The sequence below is a fragment of the Rhinoderma darwinii genome, chromosome 1 (genome assembly GCF_050947455.1).
Source record: "Rhinoderma darwinii isolate aRhiDar2 chromosome 1, aRhiDar2.hap1, whole genome shotgun sequence".
Classification (NCBI taxonomy): Eukaryota; Metazoa; Chordata; class Amphibia; order Anura; family Rhinodermatidae; genus Rhinoderma; species Rhinoderma darwinii.
Window position 1 is genome coordinate 367,919,294 of NC_134687.1, and position 26,477 is coordinate 367,945,770.

Here is a 26,477-nt window from a genome sequence, read left to right on the forward strand (position 1 = left end):
AAAATCACCCATAGAGCTACAGTTCCTACGTACTCTCATAAATTGGCCCTTCGGAATGCCACGTTTGAGGGAATAAGGATGACAGCTATTCCATTGCAAAAAACTATTTGTTGCTGTCTCTTTCCGATGTACCTTTGTGCGAATTGTACCTCCTTCCGTTTTTATAATTTTCAAGTCTAGAAAGGACAGTTCATTCTCACTGATCTCACATGTAAACCTAAGTCCTACATCATTTTTATTGAGGGCTGCTACGAACTTATGGAACTCGTCTACTGAAGAGTTCCAGAGAATAAGCACGTCATCAATATATCTAATCCACAGTCCAACGGATGAAGTCCAATTTACAAATTTGTCACCAAAAACAATTGTCTCCTCCCACCAGCCAAGAAATAGATTTGCATAGGTGGGAGCAGCGGGACTCCCCATTGCAGTTCCACATTGCTGATGAAAGATCTTATCTTCAAATATAAATATATTTTTTTCAAGAACAAACTGTAATAACTGCAAAACAAATTGGTTATGAGCAGCAAACTGTGTACCTCTTGATCCCAAATAGTACTCAATCGCTTTATAGCCACATTTGTGAGGTATGGATGAATACAAGGCCTCAACATCCAAACTAGCCAGGATTGTATCTTTCTCCAGAGAAATACCATCAATCTGTTTCAAGACATCCATGGTGTCACGTACATATGATGTAAGACTTAGGACAAAGGGGCGCAACACCTGATCAACATAAGTACTCACATTTTGAGTTAAATTGTTAATGCCTGAAACAATGGGTCTGCCACGTAAGGGAGGATACCCTTTGTGGATTTTGGGCAGGCTATAGAAACACGCCATAACAGGAAATTGTGGGTACAGGAACCCAAACTCTCCTGCACTAATCAAGGATCTGCTCTTTGCATCACTCAGAATGCTCAGCAACTCCTTCTTGAATAGTGCTGTGGGGTTATCCTTTAAAATGGTGTAACAATTATGGTTAAACAATATGTCCTCACACATTTTTTTATAATCATCCCTACTCATGACCACAATGTTACCACCCTTATCAGATGCTTTTAACACGATGTTCTGTTTTTTCTCTAGAGTGGTCAGAGCTAATCGTTCGGACCAGGACAAATTGTTATCCATGCCCCTACTATCCTGACTAAGATTTTTGATCTCATCTCCCACCATATCCACAAATAAATCCACATTGGTAAAATCTCCTATAGGTGGCAGCTTTCTACTCTTCATTTTTAGGTTGGTAAAGGGACCTAGACCTGGAGCTCTTCCAGATTCCTCTAGTAACCCCTCTAAGGCTACAAGGCCTTCCATATCAGACTCTTCCAACCCTAGTTCCATACATTTTTTTCTATTATGATGTTTGAAAAATTTAATCCATTTGAGTTTGCGAGCAAATAAATTAAGATCTTTTATCCACGAGAAAGAGTCAAATTTAACTGTGGGGACAAAGGAAAGTCCTTTCTCTAATAATGTGTTCTCTGATGTGCTCAAATTGTATTCAGATAGGTTAATGATTTGTAATCTGTCCATATTTTTTCCCTTCATTAATCCTTTTGTCCCCTCAGCATATAGCGGGAAATGGGAGGATTGTTGGCTAAAAAATTATTGCCACTATTAGAAGAGGCTCTACCACGGCCTCTATTTCTACCTCTAGCTCCTCCCCTAAACTTTTGTTTCCCACCGCTACCACCGAAAAATGGGCCCACTCTTTCAGAGTCTGTGGTTTCACTCTCTGATGTGGAAGGGTCAGATTCCCTCGGCCCCCTATTGGTCTGTTGATATTGTTGTTGTTGTGTATGGACAAAATCATACGCTTTTTTCTCCCTAAATTCCTGTAGATCTCTCTGGAATTGGAAGTGTTTGCGTTCCTTAAGATGATTGGTAAATCTCTCTAAAGTTTGTTGAAGGATTTTATCCCGTTTATCAAAACCAGGGGTATCTACCAGGGATTTAGCTGCCTCAATCTCTTTTTTAAGCTCAGCACTAATAAAGTCGAACTGAATTTTTTCCTCCTCTACCAAAATCTGCATAAGCCTAAGTGAACTCCCTGTAATCTCCTGTTCCCACCTTTCTTTTATATTAGCAGTTTTTAATCTTAATGCTGGGACAATAGGGACCCTGAGGCCTCTGGGAACTATCTTGTTCTTTAAATAATTTTCCAGACTCTGGATCTCCCACCAACTTCTCGTATAATCTTTATGCAATCTATTAAGGTTTTTAAAGGTAGATTTAAGAGACGCACCCTGAACTGTATACACCAGTTCACATTCGGAGAAAACACTTTTAGCCTCACTCATTCACCCTTCTGTGTTTAAGTCTGAGAGTGCAAAGGCTGCCATACCCAGATAAAACAAAATTATTGACTGTATAGTTTAAATATAGTTTCACTGTATAGTTAGATAGAATCTAATTGTGCTCCCACAATATAAAGAATTTTAATTATAAGGTTCACTGAATTGACAACTGAGTAAAAAGATATCTTTAATAGTAACTAGTTTAAAAACAGGGGTAACACACCACTGTGACATAAGCCCCACCGTGAAAATTTAAAAAATGAATTAAACAAGGAAACACTGAGTTATTATGATACCTATATCTCTGTGTATAAACGATATTTGTAGGAATCAGCATATACCCAGGGCACAACAGTAGTACAAGCCCTAATTATAGCATAGGTGTCCGACAATTACGGATCTCCTAACGCTGGGTTTCACACAATATATTGTCCCCAATGCACACATTCCTTAAACATTAAACGACCCTACGCGTTTCAGATACTCATCCTCAGGGGTCCGTATCTTGGTAACTCTGGCCTCATCACCAGCGATATTAGTATTTCAACAGCGGATATTCCGCTGTGCGTCACGGGAAGATGCACGTATCGATGTCAACGGCATACTCCATAGCAGGCGCTAGGTTACTATAAACGCTAAACTCCACCCATCGTGTACGGCGGCAAAACATGAATTGACCAATCACAACACCCTCTCGATTCGTGACACCTGCCCATGTGACCCCCCGCCGTCAGCTGACAGCCAGGGGTCATCATCGGCCGCATCAAGCCGAACGCGCAGGCGCAGTGGAAGCCAAGGACGTGTCGCCCGGACTGCCAAACACGAGGAGGTAGGCGCTAAAAGATAATATATTGTAAGTATATCTTGCGGCACAGTGTACCACCGCAAGTGGGCAACCTCACAGAGCAACTCAAGAGAAAAAAAAACACATATGAGGTGGAAGAAATTGCTAAGGTCCCTATTCCTTAGAAAAACTGACAAAACGATCTCTTTGTATGTTGGCTAACAAGTATAGCCATCTCGAATAAGTAATGCACAAATGCAGATAAACACTCACCCACCCCAAGGTAAAACACCTATAGGGGGATGGTATCACACATTTTAAATAAAACATGTATAGTTAGTCTGCTCGTTTAGACCTAGTGGTTGTATGCATTCCAGTCTATGGATCCACTGCGCTTCCTTCCGTAGAATCAGGTTATCCCAGTCTCCTCCTCTCTTGGGGGGTCTGACAAGTTCAATTGCTTGAAATTTTAACACTGCTGCCTGGCCTTGGTGTTTTGCATGCACGTGCTTGGATATTGGAGTGTCCCTACCGTGAATAATGTCTCCAACATGCTCCCTAATACGACGACGAAGTTGTCGTGCTGTTTTACCCACATAATTTAGGGGGCATGGGCATGTAATAAGGTAGACTACTCCAGCTGTCTTGCAATTGACATAGTCCCGAATATTGTATTGTTTTTGGGTGACAACACTGGTAAAGCTATTTCCTTTAAGAATGAAATCACAGGCTTTACAACCACCGCATCTAAAAGTGCCTGGTGTTTGTCTATCCAGCCATGTACCCCTAGGTGAAATGGGGTCAAAACAGCTGTGCATAACTCTGTCCCTTATATTTTTCCCTCTCCGATACGTGACAGAAGGCCTCTGTGTGATCTGATCTGCTAGATCTATATCAGAACTGAGAATACGCCAATACCTATTCAGTATCTGCATAATGTCATTCTGTTTTGAGTCATAGGTGCCTATGAGTCTGGTAACTTGTTCCTCTTTCCGTTTTTTAGGGACCAGAAGACATTGCCTATCTGCATCCCTAGCTCCCTCATAGGCCTTTCTAATAACACTCTTGGGGAAACCTCTATCCTTCAATCTTGTTTTGAGTTCCTGGGCCTGGCACTCAAAATCACCCATAGAGCTACAGTTCCTACGTACTCTCATAAATTGGCCCTTCGGAATGCCACGTTTGAGGGAATAAGGATGACAGCTATTCCATTGCAAAAAACTATTTGTTGCTGTCTCTTTCCGATGTACCTTTGTGCGAATTGTACCTCCTTCCGTTTTTATAATTTTCAAGTCTAGAAAGGACAGTTCATTCTCACTGATCTCACATGTAAACCTAAGTCCTACATCATTTTTATTGAGGGCTGCTACGAACTTATGGAACTCGTCTACTGAAGAGTTCCAGAGAATAAGCACGTCATCAATATATCTAATCCACAGTCCAACGGATGAAGTCCAATTTACAAATTTGTCACCAAAAACAATTGTCTCCTCCCACCAGCCAAGAAATAGATTTGCATAGGTGGGAGCAGCGGGACTCCCCATTGCAGTTCCACATTGCTGATGAAAGATCTTATCTTCAAATATAAATATATTTTTTTCAAGAACAAACTGTAATAACTGCAAAACAAATTGGTTATGAGCAGCAAACTGTGTACCTCTTGATCCCAAATAGTACTCAATCGCTTTATAGCCACATTTGTGAGGTATGGATGAATACAAGGCCTCAACATCCAAACTAGCCAGGATTGTATCTTTCTCCAGAGAAATACCATCAATCTGTTTCAAGACATCCATGGTGTCACGTACATATGATGTAAGACTTAGGACAAAGGGGCGCAACACCTGATCAACATAAGTACTCACATTTTGAGTTAAATTGTTAATGCCTGAAACAATGGGTCTGCCACGTAAGGGAGGATACCCTTTGTGGATTTTGGGCAGGCTATAGAAACACGCCATAACAGGAAATTGTGGGTACAGGAACCCAAACTCTCCTGCACTAATCAAGGATCTGCTCTTTGCATCACTCAGAATGCTCAGCAACTCCTTCTTGAATAGTGCTGTGGGGTTATCCTTTAAAATGGTGTAACAATTATGGTTAAACAATATGTCCTCACACATTTTTTTATAATCATCCCTACTCATGACCACAATGTTACCACCCTTATCAGATGCTTTTAACACGATGTTCTGTTTTTTCTCTAGAGTGGTCAGAGCTAATCGTTCGGACCAGGACAAATTGTTATCCATGCCCCTACTATCCTGACTAAGATTTTTGATCTCATCTCCCACCATATCCACAAATAAATCCACATTGGTAAAATCTCCTATAGGTGGCAGCTTTCTACTCTTCATTTTTAGGTTGGTAAAGGGACCTAGACCTGGAGCTCTTCCAGATTCCTCTAGTAACCCCTCTAAGGCTACAAGGCCTTCCATATCAGACTCTTCCAACCCTAGTTCCATACATTTTTTTCTATTATGATGTTTGAAAAATTTAATCCATTTGAGTTTGCGAGCAAATAAATTAAGATCTTTTATCCACGAGAAAGAGTCAAATTTAACTGTGGGGACAAAGGAAAGTCCTTTCTCTAATAATGTGTTCTCTGATGTGCTCAAATTGTATTCAGATAGGTTAATGATTTGTAATCTGTCCATATTTTTTCCCTTCATTAATCCTTTTGTCCCCTCAGCATATAGCGGGAAATGGGAGGATTGTTGGCTAAAAAATTATTGCCACTATTAGAAGAGGCTCTACCACGGCCTCTATTTCTACCTCTAGCTCCTCCCCTAAACTTTTGTTTCCCACCGCTACCACCGAAAAATGGGCCCACTCTTTCAGAGTCTGTGGTTTCACTCTCTGATGTGGAAGGGTCAGATTCCCTCGGCCCCCTATTGGTCTGTTGATATTGTTGTTGTTGTGTATGGACAAAATCATACGCTTTTTTCTCCCTAAATTCCTGTAGATCTCTCTGGAATTGGAAGTGTTTGCGTTCCTTAAGATGATTGGTAAATCTCTCTAAAGTTTGTTGAAGGATTTTATCCCGTTTATCAAAACCAGGGGTATCTACCAGGGATTTAGCTGCCTCAATCTCTTTTTTAAGCTCAGCACTAATAAGTCGAACTGAATTTTTTCCTCCTCTACCAAAATCTGCATAAGCCTAAGTGAACTCCCTGTAATCTCCTGTTCCCACCTTTCTTTTATATTAGCAGTTTTTAATCTTAATGCTGGGACAATAGGGACCCTGAGGCCTCTGGGAACTATCTTGTTCTTTAAATAATTTTCCAGACTCTGGATCTCCCACCAACTTCTCGTATAATCTTTATGCAATCTATTAAGGTTTTTAAAGGTAGATTTAAGAGACGCACCCTGAACTGTATACACCAGTTCACATTCGGAGAAAACACTTTTAGCCTCACTCATTCACCCTTCTGTGTTTAAGTCTGAGAGTGCAAAGGCTGCCATACCCAGATAAAACAAAATTATTGACTGTATAGTTTAAATATAGTTTCACTGTATAGTTAGATAGAATCTAATTGTGCTCCCACAATATAAAGAATTTTAATTATAAGGTTCACTGAATTGACAACTGAGTAAAAAGATATCTTTAATAGTAACTAGTTTAAAAACAGGGGTAACACACCACTGTGACATAAGCCCCACCGTGAAAATTTAAAAAATGAATTAAACAAGGAAACACTGAGTTATTATGATACCTATATCTCTGTGTATAAACGATATTTGTAGGAATCAGCATATACCCAGGGCACAACAGTAGTACAAGCCCTAATTATAGCATAGGTGTCCGACAATTACGGATCTCCTAACGCTGGGTTTCACACAATATATTGTCCCCAATGCACACATTCCTTAAACATTAAACGACCCTACGCGTTTCAGATACTCATCCTCAGGGGTCCGTATCTTGGTAACTCTGGCCTCATCACCAGCGATATTAGTATTTCAACAGCGGATATTCCGCTGTGCGTCACGGGAAGATGCACGTATCGATGTCAACGGCATACTCCATAGCAGGCGCTAGGTTACTATAAACGCTAAACTCCACCCATCGTGTACGGCGGCAAAACATGAATTGACCAATCACAACACCCTCTCGATTCGTGACACCTGCCCATGTGACCCCCCGCCGTCAGCTGACAGCCAGGGGTCATCATCGGCCGCATCAAGCCGAACGCGCAGGCGCAGTGGAAGCCAAGGACGTGTCGCCCGGACTGCCAAACACGAGGAGGTAAGCGCTAAAAGATAATATATTGTAAGTATATCTTGCGGCACAGTGTACCACCGCAAGTGGGCAACCTCACAGAGCAACTCAAGAGAAAAAAACACATATGAGGTGGAAGAAATTGCTAAGGTCCCTATTCCTTAGAAAAACTGACAAAACGATCTCTTTGTATGTTGGCTAACAAGTATAGCCATCTCGAATAAGTAATGCACAAATGCAGATAAACACTCACCCACCCCAAGGTATATGCTGAGGGGACAAAAGGATTAATGAAGGGAAAAAATATGGACAGATTACAAATCATTAACCTATCTGAATACAATTTGAGCACATCAGAGAACACATTATTAGAGAAAGGACTTTCCTTTGTCCCCACAGTTAAATTTGACTCTTTCTCGTGGATAAAAGATCTTAATTTATTTGCTCGCAAACTCAAATGGATTAAATTTTTCAAACATCATAATAGAAAAAAATGTATGGAACTAGGGTTGGAAGAGTCTGATATGGAAGGCCTTGTAGCCTTAGAGGGGTTACTAGAGGAATCTGGAAGAGCTCCAGGTCTAGGTCCCTTTACCAACCTAAAAATGAAGAGTAGAAAGCTGCCACCTATAGGAGATTTTACCAATGTGGATTTATTTGTGGATATGGTGGGAGATGAGATCAAAAATCTTAGTCAGGATAGTAGGGGCATGGATAACAATTTGTCCTGGTCCGAACGATTAGCTCTGACCACTCTAGAGAAAAAACAGAACATCGTGTTAAAAGCATCTGATAAGGGTGGTAACATTGTGGTCATGAGTAGGGATGATTATAAAAAAATGTGTGAGGACATATTGTTTAACCATAATTGTTACACCATTTTAAAGGATAACCCCACAGCACTATTCAAGAAGGAGTTGCTGAGCATTCTGAGTGATGCAAAGAGCAGATCCTTGATTAGTGCAGGAGAGTTTGGGTTCCTGTACCCACAATTTCCTGTTATGGCGTGTTTCTATAGCCTGCCCAAAATCCACAAAGGGTATCCTCCCTTACGTGGCAGACCCATTGTTTCAGGCATTAACAATTTAACTCAAAATGTGAGTACTTATGTTGATCAGGTGTTGCGCCCCTTTGTCCTAAGTCTTACATCATATGTACGTGACACCATGGATGTCTTGAAACAGATTGATGGTATTTCTCTGGAGAAAGATACAATCCTGGCTAGTTTGGATGTTGAGGCCTTGTATTCATCCATACCTCACAAATGTGGCTATAAAGCGATTGAGTACTATTTGGGATCAAGAGGTACACAGTTTGCTGCTCATAACCAATTTGTTTTGCAGTTATTACAGTTTGTTCTTGAAAAAAATATATTTATATTTGAAGATAAGATCTTTCATCAGCAATGTGGAACTGCAATGGGGAGTCCCGCTGCTCCCACCTATGCAAATCTATTTCTTGGCTGGTGGGAGGAGACAATTGTTTTTGGTGACAAATTTGTAAATTGGACTTCATCCGTTGGACTGTGGATTAGATATATTGATGACGTGCTTATTCTCTGGAACTCTTCAGTAGACGAGTTCCATAAGTTCGTAGCAGCCCTCAATAAAAATGATGTAGGACTTAGGTTTACATGTGAGATCAGTGAGAATGAACTGTCCTTTCTAGACTTGAAAATTATAAAAACGGAAGGAGGTACAATTCGCACAAAGGTACATCGGAAAGAGACAGCAACAAATAGTTTTTTGCAATGGAATAGCTGTCATCCTTATTCCCTCAAACGTGGCATTCCGAAGGGCCAATTTATGAGAGTACGTAGGAACTGTAGCTCTATGGGTGATTTTGAGTGCCAGGCCCAGGAACTCAAAACAAGATTGAAGGATAGAGGTTTCCCCAAGAGTGTTATTAGAAAGGCCTATGAGGGAGCTAGGGATGCAGATAGGCAATGTCTTCTGGTCCCTAAAAAACGGAAAGAGGAACAAGTTACCAGACTCATAGGCACCTATGACTCAAAACAGAATGACATTATGCAGATACTGAATAGGTATTGGCGTATTCTCAGTTCTGATATAGATCTAGCAGATCAGATCACACAGAGGCCTTCTGTCACGTATCGGAGAGGGAAAAATATAAGGGACAGAGTTATGCACAGCTGTTTTGACCCCATTTCACCTAGGGGTACATGGCTGGATAGACAAACACCAGGCACTTTTAGATGCGGTGGTTGTAAAGCCTGTGATTTCATTCTTAAAGGAAATAGCTTTACCAGTGTTGTCACCCAAAAACAATACAATATTCGGGACTATGTCAATTGCAAGACAGCTGGAGTAGTCTACCTTATTACATGCCCATGCCCCCTAAATTATGTGGGTAAAACAGCACGACAACTTCGTCGTCGTATTAGGGAGCATGTTGGAGACATTATTCACGGTAGGGACACTCCAATATCCAAGCACGTGCATGCAAAACACCAAGGCCAGGCAGCAGTGTTAAAATTTCAAGCAATTGAACTTGTCAGACCCCCCAAGAGAGGAGGAGACTGGGATAACCTGATTCTACGGAAGGAAGCGCAGTGGATCCATAGACTGGAATGCATACAACCACTAGGTCTAAACGAGCAGACTAACTATACATGTTTTATTTAAAATGTGTGATACCATCCCCCTATAGGTGTTTTACCTTGGGGTGGGTGAGTGTTTATCTGCATTTGTGCATTACTTATTCGAGATGGCTATACTTGTTAGCCAACATACAAAGAGATCGTTTTGTCAGTTTTTCTAAGGAATAGGGACCTTAGCAATTTCTTCCACCTCATATGTGTTTTTTTCTCTTGAGTTGCTCTGTGAGGTTGCCCACTTGCGGTGGTACACTGTGCCGCAAGATATACTTACAATATATTATCTTTTAGCGCTTACCTCCTCGTGTTTGGCAGTCCGGGCGACACGTCCTTGGCTTCCACTGCGCCTGCGCGTTCGGCTTGATGCGGCCGATGATGACCCCTGGCTGTCAGCTGACGGCGGGGGGTCACATGGGCAGGTGTCACGAATCGAGAGGGTGTTGTGATTGGTCAATTCATGTTTTGCCGCCGTACACGATGGGTGGAGTTTAGCGTTTATAGTAACCTAGCGCCTGCTATGGAGTATGCCGTTGACATCGATACGTGCATCTTCCCGTGACGCACAGCGGAATATCCGCTGTTGAAATACTAATATCGCTGGTGATGAGGCCAGAGTTACCAAGATACGGACCCCTGAGGATGAGTATCTGAAACGCGTAGGGTCGTTTAATGTTTAAGGAATGTGTGCATTGGGGACAATATATTGTGTGAAACCCAGCGTTAGGAGATCCGTAATTGTCGGACACCTATGCTATAATTAGGGCTTGTACTACTGTTGTGCCCTGGGTATATGCTGATTCCTACAAATATCGTTTATACACAGAGATATAGGTATCATAATAACTCAGTGTTTCCTTGTTTAATTCATTTTTTAAATTTTCACGGTGGGGCTTATGTCACAGTGGTGTGTTACCCCTGTTTTTAAACTAGTTACTATTAAAGATATCTTTTTACTCAGTTGTCAATTCAGTGAACCTTATAATTAAAATTCTTTATATTGTGGGAGCACAATTAGATTCTATCTAACTATACAGTGAAACTATATTTAAACTATACAGTCAATAATTTTGTTTTATCTGGGTATGGCAGCCTTTGCACTCTCAGACTTAAACACAGAAGGGTGGATGAGTGAGGCTAAAAGTGTTTTCTCCGAATGTGAACTGGTGTATACAGTTCAGGGTGCGTCTCTTAAATCTACCTTTAAAAACCTTAATAGATTGCATAAAGATTATACGAGAAGTTGGTGGGAGATCCAGAGTCTGGAAAATTATTTAAAGAACAAGATAGTTCCCAGAGGCCTCAGGGTCCCTATTGTCCCAGCATTAAGATTAAAAACTGCTAATATAAAAGAAAGGTGGGAACAGGAGATTACAGGGAGTTCACTTAGGCTTATGCAGATTTTGGTAGAGGAGGAAAAAATTCAGTTCGACTTTATTAGTGCTGAGCTTAAAAAAGAGATTGAGGCAGCTAAATCCCTGGTAGATACCCCTGGTTTTGATAAACGGGATAAAATCCTTCAACAAACTTTAGAGAGATTTACCAATCATCTTAAGGAACGCAAACACTTCCAATTCCAGAGAGATCTACAGGAATTTAGGGAGAAAAAAGCGTATGATTTTGTCCATACACAACAACAACAATATCAACAGACCAATAGGGGGCCGAGGGAATCTGACCCTTCCACATCAGAGAGTGAAACCACAGACTCTGAAAGAGTGGGCCCATTTTTCGGTGGTAGCGGTGGGAAACAAAAGTTTAGGGGAGGAGCTAGAGGTAGAAATAGAGGCCGTGGTAGAGCCTCTTCTAATAGTGGCAATAATTTTTTAGCCAACAATCCTCCCATTTCCCGCTATATGCTGAGGGGACAAAAGGATTAATGAAGGGAAAAAATATGGACAGATTACAAATCATTAACCTATCTGAATACAATTTGAGCACATCAGAGAACACATTATTAGAGAAAGGACTTTCCTTTGTCCCCACAGTTAAATTTGACTCTTTCTCGTGGATAAAAGATCTTAATTTATTTGCTCGCAAACTCAAATGGATTAAATTTTTCAAACATCATAATAGAAAAAAAATGTATGGAACTAGGGTTGGAAGAGTCTGATATGGAAGGCCTTGTAGCCTTAGAGGGGTTACTAGAGGAATCTGGAAGAGCTCCAGGTCTAGGTCCCTTTACCAACCTAAAAATGAAGAGTAGAAAGCTGCCACCTATAGGAGATTTTACCAATGTGGATTTATTTGTGGATATGGTGGGAGATGAGATCAAAAATCTTAGTCAGGATAGTAGGGGCATGGATAACAATTTGTCCTGGTCCGAACGATTAGCTCTGACCACTCTAGAGAAAAAACAGAACATCGTGTTAAAAGCATCTGATAAGGGTGGTAACATTGTGGTCATGAGTAGGGATGATTATAAAAAAATGTGTGAGGACATATTGTTTAACCATAATTGTTACACCATTTTAAAGGATAACCCCACAGCACTATTCAAGAAGGAGTTGCTGAGCATTCTGAGTGATGCAAAGAGCAGATCCTTGATTAGTGCAGGAGAGTTTGGGTTCCTGTACCCACAATTTCCTGTTATGGCGTGTTTCTATAGCCTGCCCAAAATCCACAAAGGGTATCCTCCCTTACGTGGCAGACCCATTGTTTCAGGCATTAACAATTTAACTCAAAATGTGAGTACTTATGTTGATCAGGTGTTGCGCCCCTTTGTCCTAAGTCTTACATCATATGTACGTGACACCATGGATGTCTTGAAACAGATTGATGGTATTTCTCTGGAGAAAGATACAATCCTGGCTAGTTTGGATGTTGAGGCCTTGTATTCATCCATACCTCACAAATGTGGCTATAAAGCGATTGAGTACTATTTGGGATCAAGAGGTACACAGTTTGCTGCTCATAACCAATTTGTTTTGCAGTTATTACAGTTTGTTCTTGAAAAAAATATATTTATATTTGAAGATAAGATCTTTCATCAGCAATGTGGAACTGCAATGGGGAGTCCCGCTGCTCCCACCTATGCAAATCTATTTCTTGGCTGGTGGGAGGAGACAATTGTTTTTGGTGACAAATTTGTAAATTGGACTTCATCCGTTGGACTGTGGATTAGATATATTGATGACGTGCTTATTCTCTGGAACTCTTCAGTAGACGAGTTCCATAAGTTCGTAGCAGCCCTCAATAAAAATGATGTAGGACTTAGGTTTACATGTGAGATCAGTGAGAATGAACTGTCCTTTCTAGACTTGAAAATTATAAAAACGGAAGGAGGTACAATTCGCACAAAGGTACATCGGAAAGAGACAGCAACAAATAGTTTTTTGCAATGGAATAGCTGTCATCCTTATTCCCTCAAACGTGGCATTCCGAAGGGCCAATTTATGAGAGTACGTAGGAACTGTAGCTCTATGGGTGATTTTGAGTGCCAGGCCCAGGAACTCAAAACAAGATTGAAGGATAGAGGTTTCCCCAAGAGTGTTATTAGAAAGGCCTATGAGGGAGCTAGGGATGCAGATAGGCAATGTCTTCTGGTCCCTAAAAAACGGAAAGAGGAACAAGTTACCAGACTCATAGGCACCTATGACTCAAAACAGAATGACATTATGCAGATACTGAATAGGTATTGGCGTATTCTCAGTTCTGATATAGATCTAGCAGATCAGATCACACAGAGGCCTTCTGTCACGTATCGGAGAGGGAAAAATATAAGGGACAGAGTTATGCACAGCTGTTTTGACCCCATTTCACCTAGGGGTACATGGCTGGATAGACAAACACCAGGCACTTTTAGATGCGGTGGTTGTAAAGCCTGTGATTTCATTCTTAAAGGAAATAGCTTTACCAGTGTTGTCACCCAAAAACAATACAATATTCGGGACTATGTCAATTGCAAGACAGCTGGAGTAGTCTACCTTATTACATGCCCATGCCCCCTAAATTATGTGGGTAAAACAGCACGACAACTTCGTCGTCGTATTAGGGAGCATGTTGGAGACATTATTCACGGTAGGGACACTCCAATATCCAAGCACGTGCATGCAAAACACCAAGGCCAGGCAGCAGTGTTAAAATTTCAAGCAATTGAACTTGTCAGACCCCCCAAGAGAGGAGGAGACTGGGATAACCTGATTCTACGGAAGGAAGCGCAGTGGATCCATAGACTGGAATGCATACAACCACTAGGTCTAAACGAGCAGACTAACTATACATGTTTTACTTAAAATGTGTGATACCATCCCCCTATAGGTGTTTTACCTTGGGGTGGGTGAGTGTTTATCTGCATTTGTGCATTACTTATTCGAGATGGCTATACTTGTTAGCCAACATACAAAGAGATCGTTTTGTCAGTTTTTCTAAGGAATAGGGACCTTAGCAATTTCTTCCACCTCATATGTGTTTTTTTTTCTCTTGAGTTGCTCTGTGAGGTTGCCCACTTGCGGTGGTACACTGTGCCGCAAGATATACTTACAATATATTATCTTTTAGCGCTTACCTCCTCGTGTTTGGCAGTCCGGGCGACACGTCCTTGGCTTCCACTGCGCCTGCGCGTTCGGCTTGATGCGGCCGATGATGACCCCTGGCTGTCAGCTGACGGCGGGGGGTCACATGGGCAGGTGTCACGAATCGAGAGGGTGTTGTGATTGGTCAATTCATGTTTTGCCGCCGTACACGATGGGTGGAGTTTAGCGTTTATAGTAACCTAGCGCCTGCTATGGAGTATGCCGTTGACATCGATACGTGCATCTTCCCGTGACGCACAGCGGAATATCCGCTGTTGAAATACTAATATCGCTGGTGATGAGGCCAGAGTTACCAAGATACGGACCCCTGAGGATGAGTATCTGAAACGCGTAGGGTCGTTTAATGTTTAAGGAATGTGTGCATTGGGGACAATATATTGTGTGAAACCCAGCGTTAGGAGATCCGTAATTGTCGGACACCTATGCTATAATTAGGGCTTGTACTACTGTTGTGCCCTGGGTATATGCTGATTCCTACAAATATCGTTTATACACAGAGATATAGGTATCATAATAACTCAGTGTTTCCTTGTTTAATTCATTTTTTAAATTTTCACGGTGGGGCTTATGTCACAGTGGTGTGTTACCCCTGTTTTTAAACTAGTTACTATTAAAGATATCTTTTTACTCAGTTGTCAATTCAGTGAACCTTATAATTAAAATTCTTTATATTGTGGGAGCACAATTAGATTCTATCTAACTATACAGTGAAACTAGATCATAAAATAAACTACACAACTCACACAAATACATGCAAAACATACATATGAACATTTACAATTTAAAAAAAAAAATAATAAAAAAAAAAAAAGGGTTTTCTTAATATTGATCGTGATCTATACAAATACATCCTCAATATGTATTAGTGATTTAAAAAATGGCTGTATCTTATTTGTCTGTATGTGAAAAGAGCAATTGTGTGTGTGACCAGTCATTGCCTTCCAGACAACAGAATTTAGGATTTGAGCATTATGCTCTGGATAGCAAAGCATTAAATGGCCGCACATGATAATGTCCATTTACTCAGTGATGAAAAAAATCCTTGCTGCTCTTGTCTGAGGCAGCGCAGGCGCTATACGGCTATGGTTTCCAGGCAACAAGAGATGCCTGCCGCAGAGAAGGAAGACTGCAACAATGGCTGCAAGCATTTGTAGATAAAGGATGCACAATGAAAACACTCGTGGACGGGCTGTGCTCAGAATGTTTTCTGTCGGCCACACGTAATAAACCGGTGACAAGCATGTTGGCCTTGATATTTGTTTAGATTGGAGCACACATTTTATGGTGAAAAAAAAGGAGCTTTTACAAGAGATTTCTGTTGAAATTGCAAATACATTTAGATGTTCAGATTAGTGGCGTCACTGCACATTATAAAGTGTATTAACCAAATAATGTGCAGCAATTGTTGCTTTTAGGGTATGTGCACGCGATAACGTCAATTACGGCTGAAATTACGGAGCTGTTTTCAGGAGAAAACAGCTCCTGCAATTCAGACGTAATTGCATGTACTGGCATTTTGCGAGGTGTCAATTACGGCCGTAAATTGGAGCGGTTCTTAATTAAAGTCAATGAAAAACGGCTCAAATTACGTCCCAAGAAGTGTCCTGCACTTCTTTGACGACGCTGTTATTTTACGCGCCGTCTTTTGACAGCGATGCGTAAAACGACAGGTCGTCGGCACAGTACGTCGGCAAACCCATTGAAATGAATGGGCAGAAGTTTGCCGACGTATTTGAGCCGTGTTTTCAGGCGTAATTCGAGGCGTAAAACGCCTCGTTTACGCCTGAAAATAGGTAGCGTGAACCCAGCCTTAGACCTAACTAACGTATAGAGCAACACAGACATGTAAAATGAGATGCACATTTCTGTGTGTGCATTTAGCGAGAATTCCATTATATCAAGTTACTTTGTACATGGGTCACAACTAACAAATTTAAAACGAACAGTAGGTATGGCCAATGTTTATAGAAAATATTCAGGAAAACAGCCACAAAAAATTCTTCAGTGTGAAAGGACAACTCCCCAAACATGGGTGGTGCACGCAGTAAAGAATCCCAGGTCCAAGGGAGACATCAATATGCAATCAAAGAAGAGAACTGCAGCACTCAAGATAATCCAAAGAAGTGCATTCGATTTATTCACCAATCACAAAAACACTTGCAACGTTTCAACCCATGAATGGGTCTTTATCAAGCATGGGTTGAAACGTTGCAAGTGTTTTTCTGCTTGGTGAATAAATCAAATACACTTCTTTGGATTATCTTGAGTGCTGCAGTTCCTTTCTTCGATTGCAATGTTTATAGAAAGTAAGGCTGGATTCACACGAGCATGTTCGGTCCGTAAATGACGGAACGTATTTCGGCCGCAAGTCCCGGACCGAACACAGTGCAGGGAGCCGGGCTCCTAGCATCATGGTTATGTACGATGCTAGGAGTCCCTGCCTCGCTGCCGGACAACTGTCCCGTACTGTAATCATGTTTTCAGTACTGGACAGTAGTTCCATGGGGAGGCAGGGACTCCTAGCATCGTACAGAACTATGACGATAGGAGCCCGGCTCCCTGCAGTGTGTTCAGTCCGGGACTTGCGGCCGAAATACGTTCCGTCCATTACGGACCGAACATGCTCGTGTGAATCCAGCCTTACAGTGCCGAGGGACTACTATGCTATTTTACAATTGGTCTTAAAGGGGTTTTCCGAGTTAAAAAGACTATGTATTAATGTTTGTCATTTATTAATATAAATACATTTGTAATATACTTACATTTTCCAAAGTGGCCCCATTTCCAGATGCTACCGTGGGGTACTTCACAGGTGACGTCACTCTCTGGCCGCTGTGTTGATCTTCAATTCTTTTCCGGGTATACGACACGTCACGTGTGACGTGCCATGTATGCGCGTTACGGGCTGCACAACAGAACGCCCATACACAGCACAAGTGACATGTCGTCTACCCAGCAAAGAATTGAAGATCAACACAGAAGCCAGAGAGTGACGTCACCCGTCAAGTACCCCACAGCAGCATCTGAAAACGGGGCCACTTTGGAAAATGTAAGTATATTACAAATGTATTTACATTAATAAATTACAAGCATTAACACAGTCATTTAATCTGGGAAAACCCCTTTAAGGACCACAGAAATGTCTTCGTTTTTGTATTTTTACGTTTATTTTGCCATTTGAGGTCTTGATTTTTGGACGAGTTGGGAGATTTTTTTGGTTTAATGTTAAAATGCATACGAGTTAAATATTTATACATTTTTTACAATGGTAAAATGCATGAAAAAGAATTTCCGCCAGTTTTTTTTAAATTGTAGTTTTTACCCCGTTTACAGTTCACTGCAATGGACACGATACATTTATTAAAAGGAATTGTTACAAATCTGAGAATATCAAATAGGTTATGTTTTTTTTTTTTTACTGTTCATTAAATCCTTCACGACAGCCATACGGCTATATACGTTCCAACTGACGATGCCCTGTACAGTTGTCACGTACATATACGTTGATAGCCTGGAACGGCGATTAATGAGTGCAGTGATGCTTCAGCGTAAGCAGCAATGCACTCTATCTGCCGGGGCTTTGAGAGCGCTGGAATACACCCCCCCCCCCTGTAGATAGCGCCACACACAACCCCCCTGTAGATAATGCAAAACCCCCTGTAGATCGCGCCACCCCCTGCATATAGAATCAGCCCCCCTGCATATAGCGTCAGCCCTCCTGTAGACAGCACCACTCCCCGTTGATACCGCCAGCTAAAATCCCTCTAGGAGCTCCTGACATCAATGTCCATACATGGACAGTGATGTCAGGGGATTCCTGTAGGAGCGGAATCCCCGGCCAGAGCGTCAGCAACACTCTTGCCGGGGATTCCGCTCCTATACGTTGCCCCTGATGTCAAAGTCCATATATGGACAGTGACATCAGGGAATACACCCCCCCCCCCCTTAGATCGCGCCACCTAAGCTCCCTCGAGGGGCGCAATCCCCGGTCAGAGCGCTCTGGCAGGGGACTCCGCTCCTAGAGGCAGCCCCCGACATCTCTCCATCCCCCCTGTAGATCGTGCCACCCCTCCTGTAGATCGCACCGCCATGTAGATAGTGCCACCACCTGCATATAGCAGCCCCCCGTAGATACCGCCACCTAAGTTCCCTCGAGGAGCCCCTGACGTCAATGTCCATATATGGGCAGTGACGTCAGGGGATGCCTGTAAAGGTGGAATCCCCGACCTGAGCTAAGGCAACACTCTGGCCGAGGATTCAGCTACTAGATGGAGCCCCTGACGTCAATGTCTATATAAGGACAGATACGTCAGGGGCTCCTTCTAGGAGCGGAATCCTTGGCCAGAGCGCTCTGACCGGGGAATCCGCTCTTAGAAGGAGCTTAGGTAGCGCTATCTACAGGGGAGGGGGAAGGGGGGTCTTGTGTGGTCTACAGGGGGTGGTACTATATGGGCAGTACCTACAGGGGACACTGTATCTAGATGGGCACTGGATCGCTATCTAGATGAGCACTGTATGTGGCACTATAGACAATGGGAACTGTGGCACTATCTACAGTGGAAACTGTGGCACTATGTAGGCACTATCTACAATGGAAACTGTGGCACTATGTGGGCACTGTGGCACTATTGACATGGGCACTGTCGTGTTTTCAGGGGGCTGGGACAAAAAGAAACCCTAACGAATAAAGTTAATCTATTTCTTTAACGGCCATAAAAAACGGATAGCAAATGGCGATTAAAAACAGTCAGACGGCCGGCAAATGGATTCAAGTTTTGAGACACACTGATGCAAAACAGCCATGAAAAACTGACAGTTGATCCGTTTTTAACTGCCTTTTTTTTCACGTCATGTGAATATAGCCTTATAGCCCTCTTCACTCTCCCCTCACAACGATCCAGGCTGACAGAGAGAAGACGACTAATTGTTACAGAGCTGCAACTACGCTATGGTTTCCATTTAAAAAACTGTAACTTTATGTAACGGAAACAAACTAATATCTTCCGTTTGCATTACCATTGATTTCAAATGGTAATGCTTCCATTTGGCTTTCCGTTCATCTGTTCCTCTGATGGAATAGATGAACTGAAATGCCAAAGGGAGCCCACCGCTGATGTGAACAGGCCCTTGCATAGCCTTTAAAGTTACCAAACCTTTTTCTACATTACCAAGTAACATTTCTGGAAAAAAAACATACCAACAGAACACAAAAAACGAAAAATAACAGTTCATATATTGTAATATAAACATTCATTGTAAGGCCTAATTCACATCTGTGTTGGAGGCCTCATTAGTGGCCTCCATCACAGATTCCACCAAAAATACCGGAAACAATAGTGCAGCATGCTACGCTATTGTTTTTGGTAAATCCACATACGCCCCGACGGAAGCCTAAAATCTGTTAAAGAATTACATTGTTACATAGACCCTCCTCCATGTAAAACAGTGTTACATGAGATCTTCAGAAAAGAGGCCACGTTGTCTTTAAATTTGATTGAAAATGTTATAAAGGAAAACAGAGGACTTAAAACTGAATGTTCTTACGGGTCACTATTTCTCCTGTAAACCTGAATGAGACCTGAAAGCCACATTACAGTCCCCAAATCTGTTGTATTGCTATAAAACTATTGAACTGTTAATGTGAACATTTAGGGGACGCAGGGATTTAGTTTTCATTTTTAAGGTTATTAAAGAATTTGGCTAGGGCTACACGGTGACTTTGAAGCCATTGCCATTCCTATCAAAGTTGCACATGCAAATTTGCCTTGCATAACCTTATACCAAGTTAGCAATGAATGCCAGACTTCCTGCAGATAACGAATAGATTTGCGAAAGATTGCTGTAAATGTTGTAATAATTCAGAAATGCTCAGAATGAAATAAAAATATAATTCATGTACTCTACAATATCACAATACTGGTGCTGTAAATCACTCCAAGTATTGGTGAGAAATGCTGTCTTTTAAAGGTGAATTGATATAGCTTACCTGTCCTTGTAGTTTATTACAGTGTCTACTATAGCATTCATCTGTTTGGTTAGTTTAGGTGGGTTTGGTGATAACTTTTCAGCTGGAGGACGCCCTCGTCTTTTTTTTTCTCGTTTTTCTCCATCATCTTTTACAACATCTTTGTCCACATGTCTTCGCCGCTTGCGCTTTTTCAGCCGAACTTCCTCTTCCATTTCCTCCAAATTTCCGTCCTCGATAGCCTGGTGACAGAGATAAACTTTATCAAGATCTGTCATAATACTTTTTTTTTATCTTTCTAGCTTGAACACATGGTTAAGTAAAACTCGAAGATGATTTTGTTTTAAATAGACATACCAATTCCTATCCCTCTCTTCACTTTCTTAAACTGATATATTATGTGTCAATGGACATTTAAATTTAGTCCACACTGGCAACATTATTTTGAATAATTTTAAAACTTTTTGTAAATTCCAGTGAATGAATGTTTTTATGGTTAGAATTACGAGTGATCCTATCGAGAACTGAAAGATAGTACTGCATTAAAAAGAAGAAAAAAAAAATACATAAAACACAAAAAAAAGGCCACTTTATATGAGAGTACTGCTTTTGAAATGTAAAATGTCTGGCCACACCCTCCCCTTACAACTTAAAGGGGACCTGTCTGGGGGTTCCCATGCCCCTTGTCAATGGAGCTTTTTCCAACACTGTGTAGGGACGTACCCTGTTGACAAGGGGAATGGCAACGTCCAGTTGTCAAATTTATTCAAACATTTCCAGGAGGAATAACAAAGGAACGGCACCATGGAGAGTTCCTATAAGTCATACTCCACCACTGCATTATCATGGTTGAATATGAACTAAAACAGACAAAAAAAAAAATAAAAAATAAAAAATGGCTGTTTGGCAATCACTACACGATCAGTTTCTACAGGCTCAGAATAGTATATATCTCCATGTCCTCCTCATATAGCGTTAAATTCCATAACAATGCAGATTTATAATACATTCAGGACACTGTAATAGTCACCATTAGGGCATGTTTACACAGAGTGTATATGCTGCAGATTTGCAAATGGAAAATCCACAGCAAACTACAGTGCAATGCAAGAGAATGAAGCTTTTAAAACCCCATTCACACAAGCCAAAAATCTGTGCCGATTTTAGAGCTAGCTGCAGAATTCTGAATCCGCAGGATGCTATATTCTGCTTCAGAAAGGCGGTGGATTTTGCGGCGAATTTCGCCTTTGTCATGATTACAAAGAATGAAATCTGTACTCAAATCCGCACCAAAATCTGCAGCGAGGATTTCTTTACAGATTAGGTGCGGATTTCTCCCTTAGTGGTTGTCATCAAAAAGGTTTGCGTCTTAATTTTTTTTCTTTTTAAATGTCTGATTATTAAATATCAATAAAGATCATGAGCCAGAACAATACGCTTACAACCACTGTTAATACCAAACTTTGGAAGTCCTCCCCATCGAGCACGCGGTCACGTAAAAGTCCACATTACATTTGTTATCTTAGACGTATACAGCTGACTACAAGGAGATTTATACATGCACATGGCACTCATTCCACACAGCAAGCAAATTGTCATCCACAAGATGTAAAGCTACAAAAAAAGGGAAAGAAAAGCCCTAGCACATCTGTAAGAGCGTCATGTAGATACACACTTGTTATGCATCTGAACGTTGTTGTCGGCATATAAATGTTTATCAGTCTTTTGACAGCCTCTGAAATCTAATCAAATGGCAATTACCTTCACTTTCCACAGTCTAAAACATGGGAAATATTTACTACCAGCAAAAATAAACAAGCTCTCCGCATTATAATCCCATTCAAAATGATTGGTGCCGAACAAAATAATAATAAAAACAACCACCACCGGAAAGAAAAACCTTCAACCTGCCATGTATGTATTCCAAGGGGTTTTTTCTATGGATCCTTATAATAACTAAGTCCACCGTCAAATATGAGCAGAAAATCCTAAGGGACAGCTCCAGACTAGGCCTTAATAATCAAAAGTCAATTTCCATCATGCTGGTAGCGACCAGACACAATCACCATGAAGGACGCTCAAAAACCTGGCGGTTTACAGGAACAAAAAAATGAGAAAGGGGATAAGAAAGAAAACACACTAGCATTGCTATCGCAGCTAGCAAACAATTAGGAGCCAGCCTATCTAGCATGCACGGTATGTCTGACAGCCTAAAATGCAGCATACAAGGCAGTCAACAGTTAATGAACAGAAACACGGAGAACAGCAGCTTACACACCTACACATGCCTGTTATATAAGTTCTACAGAATCTTCCAGACGACAAGGAAAAAGGATATTTACCTTACCACTATCAGCAGGCCGGCTATCGGAAATCACTGTTAGTGGGGACAAAATTAACAAGCCAGCAAAGCAGCGAGCTGCTAGTCTCTTCATCAGCTGATCAGGAAAAAAAAAAAAAAAGAAAAAAAAAAAAAAAAAGGGAGCCGGGGAAAGGCTATGTTTTCATATACAAGTAATTTTATTTGACGGAATATGTAATACTGGATTGTGATACTCAAATCTGCTGTTTCATTCTACCGACCACAAGGCCTGAAGCCTTCTTCCCTTCCTACAGTACTGCCTTAGTATTGACAACTGCTTATCAGATTTCCCCTTATTATTCCAGGCACAAGCAAGAGATTATCATCCAGGGCAATCGCTTCTTTGGACCGTTCATTATGTGAACAAATGAGAGATGGACTAGAAGGTAAACCAGACCCCCAGCAGGAATTAAGGTAAATATTGGCAAATACCTCCGTAATGAGCTTGAGGAGATTTTTCGGGCTAAATTTTAAATTCTTCTCGCAAAAATAAAAATTTTCGCTGTAAACCTGCACATATCAGCTTGTGCCCACATTAAGTGTAAATTAGACGTTTCAGCCGTTAAACTAACAATTTAACAAAAAAATATACCGTACATTCTCTATACGGTATAATAATCGCAGATTTAGCCTACAAGCTATTCCGGAGACAATAACAGAATTGCCATCAGCCCATCTCGGTTTCACAGGCTAATACTATGTGATATAAAAGATAATAGAGAAAGAACGGATAGGACTACAATGGCAGGTGTTCATCAGACAGTCATCTACCTTTCAATTTGCATGCTACATGTACAAAGCTGAATCTCCTGTCAGAGCACTGCAACGTTCTGGCCGTTCATTAATATGGGGTTGTGCTATAGACGGTGAATTGTTGGCATGATATCATCCCTTTAAATTAAAATGCATGCTTTCATTGTACGCTAAAGAAGCAGAAGATGGAAACGACCGCAGCCTCGCTGCACGATAGAATGCTGTTAAAAGATCATTTATGTATGCAATACAGACAACTGGACTCCAAAAAACCAACTTACTATACAAGGCTAGACTTTCAGTGATTAGGGGTGCCATGAAACAAAACAGAAAGAGAACAGAGAATGCCCATCCAAATCTTCAGCACGGCAATTATAAATCACAAAGACAAATCCCACATTTCTGATTGGTGACGTGCTGCAGCGAGCCCTTATTCCAGCACGGTGACGCCTCTCCTGCTGATCGGCTTCTCTATTTAGTGAGGTGAATGGAAAGGGAGGCACAAGGAGTGAACAGGAAAAAAGCTTAACCCCTAGCAGACTGGGTCCTATTATTGGCACGGCATACCGTCTGCTAGCCTCAAACACATGCAAAAAGAACCAGATCGACCTCGCAAAAGATTACATGTAACATATTAAACACACAAGGGTCAGCTGAATGGTCCACTTCAATCTTTATTACCAGTCCATGCTTGGAAAGTCAGAGTTCATTTAAGGTCTCATGCACACGATCGTTGTTTTTTTCTGTGTCCTATCAGTTTGTTTTTTTTTTGCGGATAACATATTGAACCATTCATTTCTATGGAGCCATGCACACATCCGTTTTTTTGTTTTTTGCGGATCCGTGTGTCCATTCCCACAAAATGATAGAACAGGTCCTGTTCTTGTCCATGTTTGCGGTCAGTCTCACCTATTCTAGTGTATGTGTCCGCATTGAAGACTGACAGCACACGGAAGCCACTATGATCCGTGTGTTGCATGATGCCTAAAAGTCAAAGGTCAGAATTATGGGGTACCTGCAGATACCAAGACTTTTTATGTCATTCACATAATTTCCACTGCAAGGACAATAGCTGCATGTAAAATGACCAATAGGAACAATTTGCAATTGATACTAAAAATCTGAGATCATCAGAAAGGGTCGAGAATGTAGATGGCACAAAGTAAACAATAGTGTTTTTGACTCACTAGCAAAGGAATAACAGACTACCCATGCCAGACCGTCTGTAAACACAATAGCTTTCTTCGATAAGAACAATTTTTACAGCAAAAGTCGTTCATGTGAACCAAAATATATGTTTAATACTTCCAAAATGGACACCAATTATATCCCCCGGCAGTATTAATAACAGAGATTGCATCAGAAAAACTACTAATGCTGGTCAAACAGCAATATCCTACCACTACATGTAAACCCAGCCCTACACACGAATACATTGGGTGGTGTTACCATAGCAACACAAAAGGAGAATGTAACATTTTAACCACTGTACAATCAAAAAACCACAATGATCAAAACGCGTGTTGCTTTATTATGCATGTAGAATTATTGATATTTTCATTCAATTCTAGGCAGATTGATGTGGATTTATCACACCACTGACACATATGGCTTCAATGCTTTGTTTGCAATGATTTAGATGGCTAACACCATTGTCTACTAAAGGAGATCTTGACTGTGTGGATAATATAATGAACTCCTGATCGTTCCAAGGGTACATACCCACACCAGCCCATAATGGCGAGTGAGGCATTGCTATACCACATGTAAAATCCGCGATAACTATTTATTACATGCGGTCCTGTATGCAATGGTTTTACCCAATAAAGTAAAATCCACAAGAAAGATGGAAGGAATACGGCATTCTGCAGTTTATAAAAAGACAACTTGCATAGTAAAGTCTAGCTATGAAGTGAACGCCCCAGGCACTTCACACGTACCATCTTGGTTGTAATCTACCACAGTGACCAGATGCTTTATTGTAGTAAATGGGATTCTAGACAATCCTGTTCATACAATGTGACCAAAAATGTGTTGTTAATGTGGGGTAAGTGGTTGGAAGAAAATGGTGGTTGGCACAAAGTCCACAAGTCATATTTGCCGCCACTTGCAGATAATAATTTCTATCAAGTGGAGATGCGCCAACAATAAAATGGCAAGCATATAATTTATAAATAACATCCAAGTTACACAGAGCCCTTAACCCCTACCCATAGAAGTCTATGGGACTTTTTGGGTTTTTGTTTGTTCTTTTGAGGAAAAGAACAAGACGTGTTCCATTGGATGCCATAATACATAGAGAAGCTTCTAGGGAATAATAATATCTTCAGACTATGGCGCCGCATTCAGGCACCATGTGGAGGCTCAGTATGTGCCTAAGGGTCCGTACAATGGAGCCACATAGACTCTGTGTGCCTTCATACACATGTTCCGGCCTATGCATGAGGCTTTAGTGTGTGTATATACGCTATATGGCCAGAAGTACACCTCTCCTAAACATGGAGGTCAGGTCTTCCAGCCCCGTCTATTGTAAACAGGTGCGGAAAATCAGTTATGCAATCTCTGTAGACAAATAGTAGTAATACTGAAGAGCTCAGTGACTTTAAAGTGTAGCTAAACGTTTGACAAACTTCTGACATGTCATAGTGACATGTCAGAAGTTTGGATTGGTGGGGGTCCGAGCACGGAGACCCCCAGCAACCTCTAGAACGAAGCAGCTGAAGAACTTGTGTGAGCGCTCAGCCGCTTCGTGTCTGTTCGTCTTTTTCCAGAAATAAATGTATCGGTGTACGGACTCAATAGAATGTCTATGAGCCCGCACTCCGATACATCAGCTTGCCGGAAAATGCCGAACAGACACGAAGCAGCTGAGCGCTCACACATGCACTTCAGCTGCTTCATTCTAGCGATTGGTGGGGGTCTCCGTGCTCGGACCCCCA

The 26,477-nt window shown here is 41.3% G+C and overlaps 1 protein-coding gene across 9 annotated transcripts in view; it reads right to left on the reverse strand.

Annotated features, from left to right (window-relative positions):
- SMARCA2 (SWI/SNF related BAF chromatin remodeling complex subunit ATPase 2) overlaps positions 1 to 26,477 on the reverse strand; it is a 274,747-nt gene that overhangs the window by 23,101 nt on the left and 225,169 nt on the right. For 8 of the 9 annotated variants that reach the window (XM_075827669.1, XM_075827687.1, XM_075827678.1 and 5 more), the window contains one exon: positions 20,445 to 20,665. In XM_075827669.1, the coding sequence (XP_075683784.1) occupies positions 20,445 to 20,665 (221 nt within the window). Of the gene's footprint in view, positions 1 to 20,444; positions 20,666 to 22,765; positions 22,874 to 26,477 lie in introns of those variants that run through there. The other variant, XM_075827697.1, reaches the window with a different exon arrangement.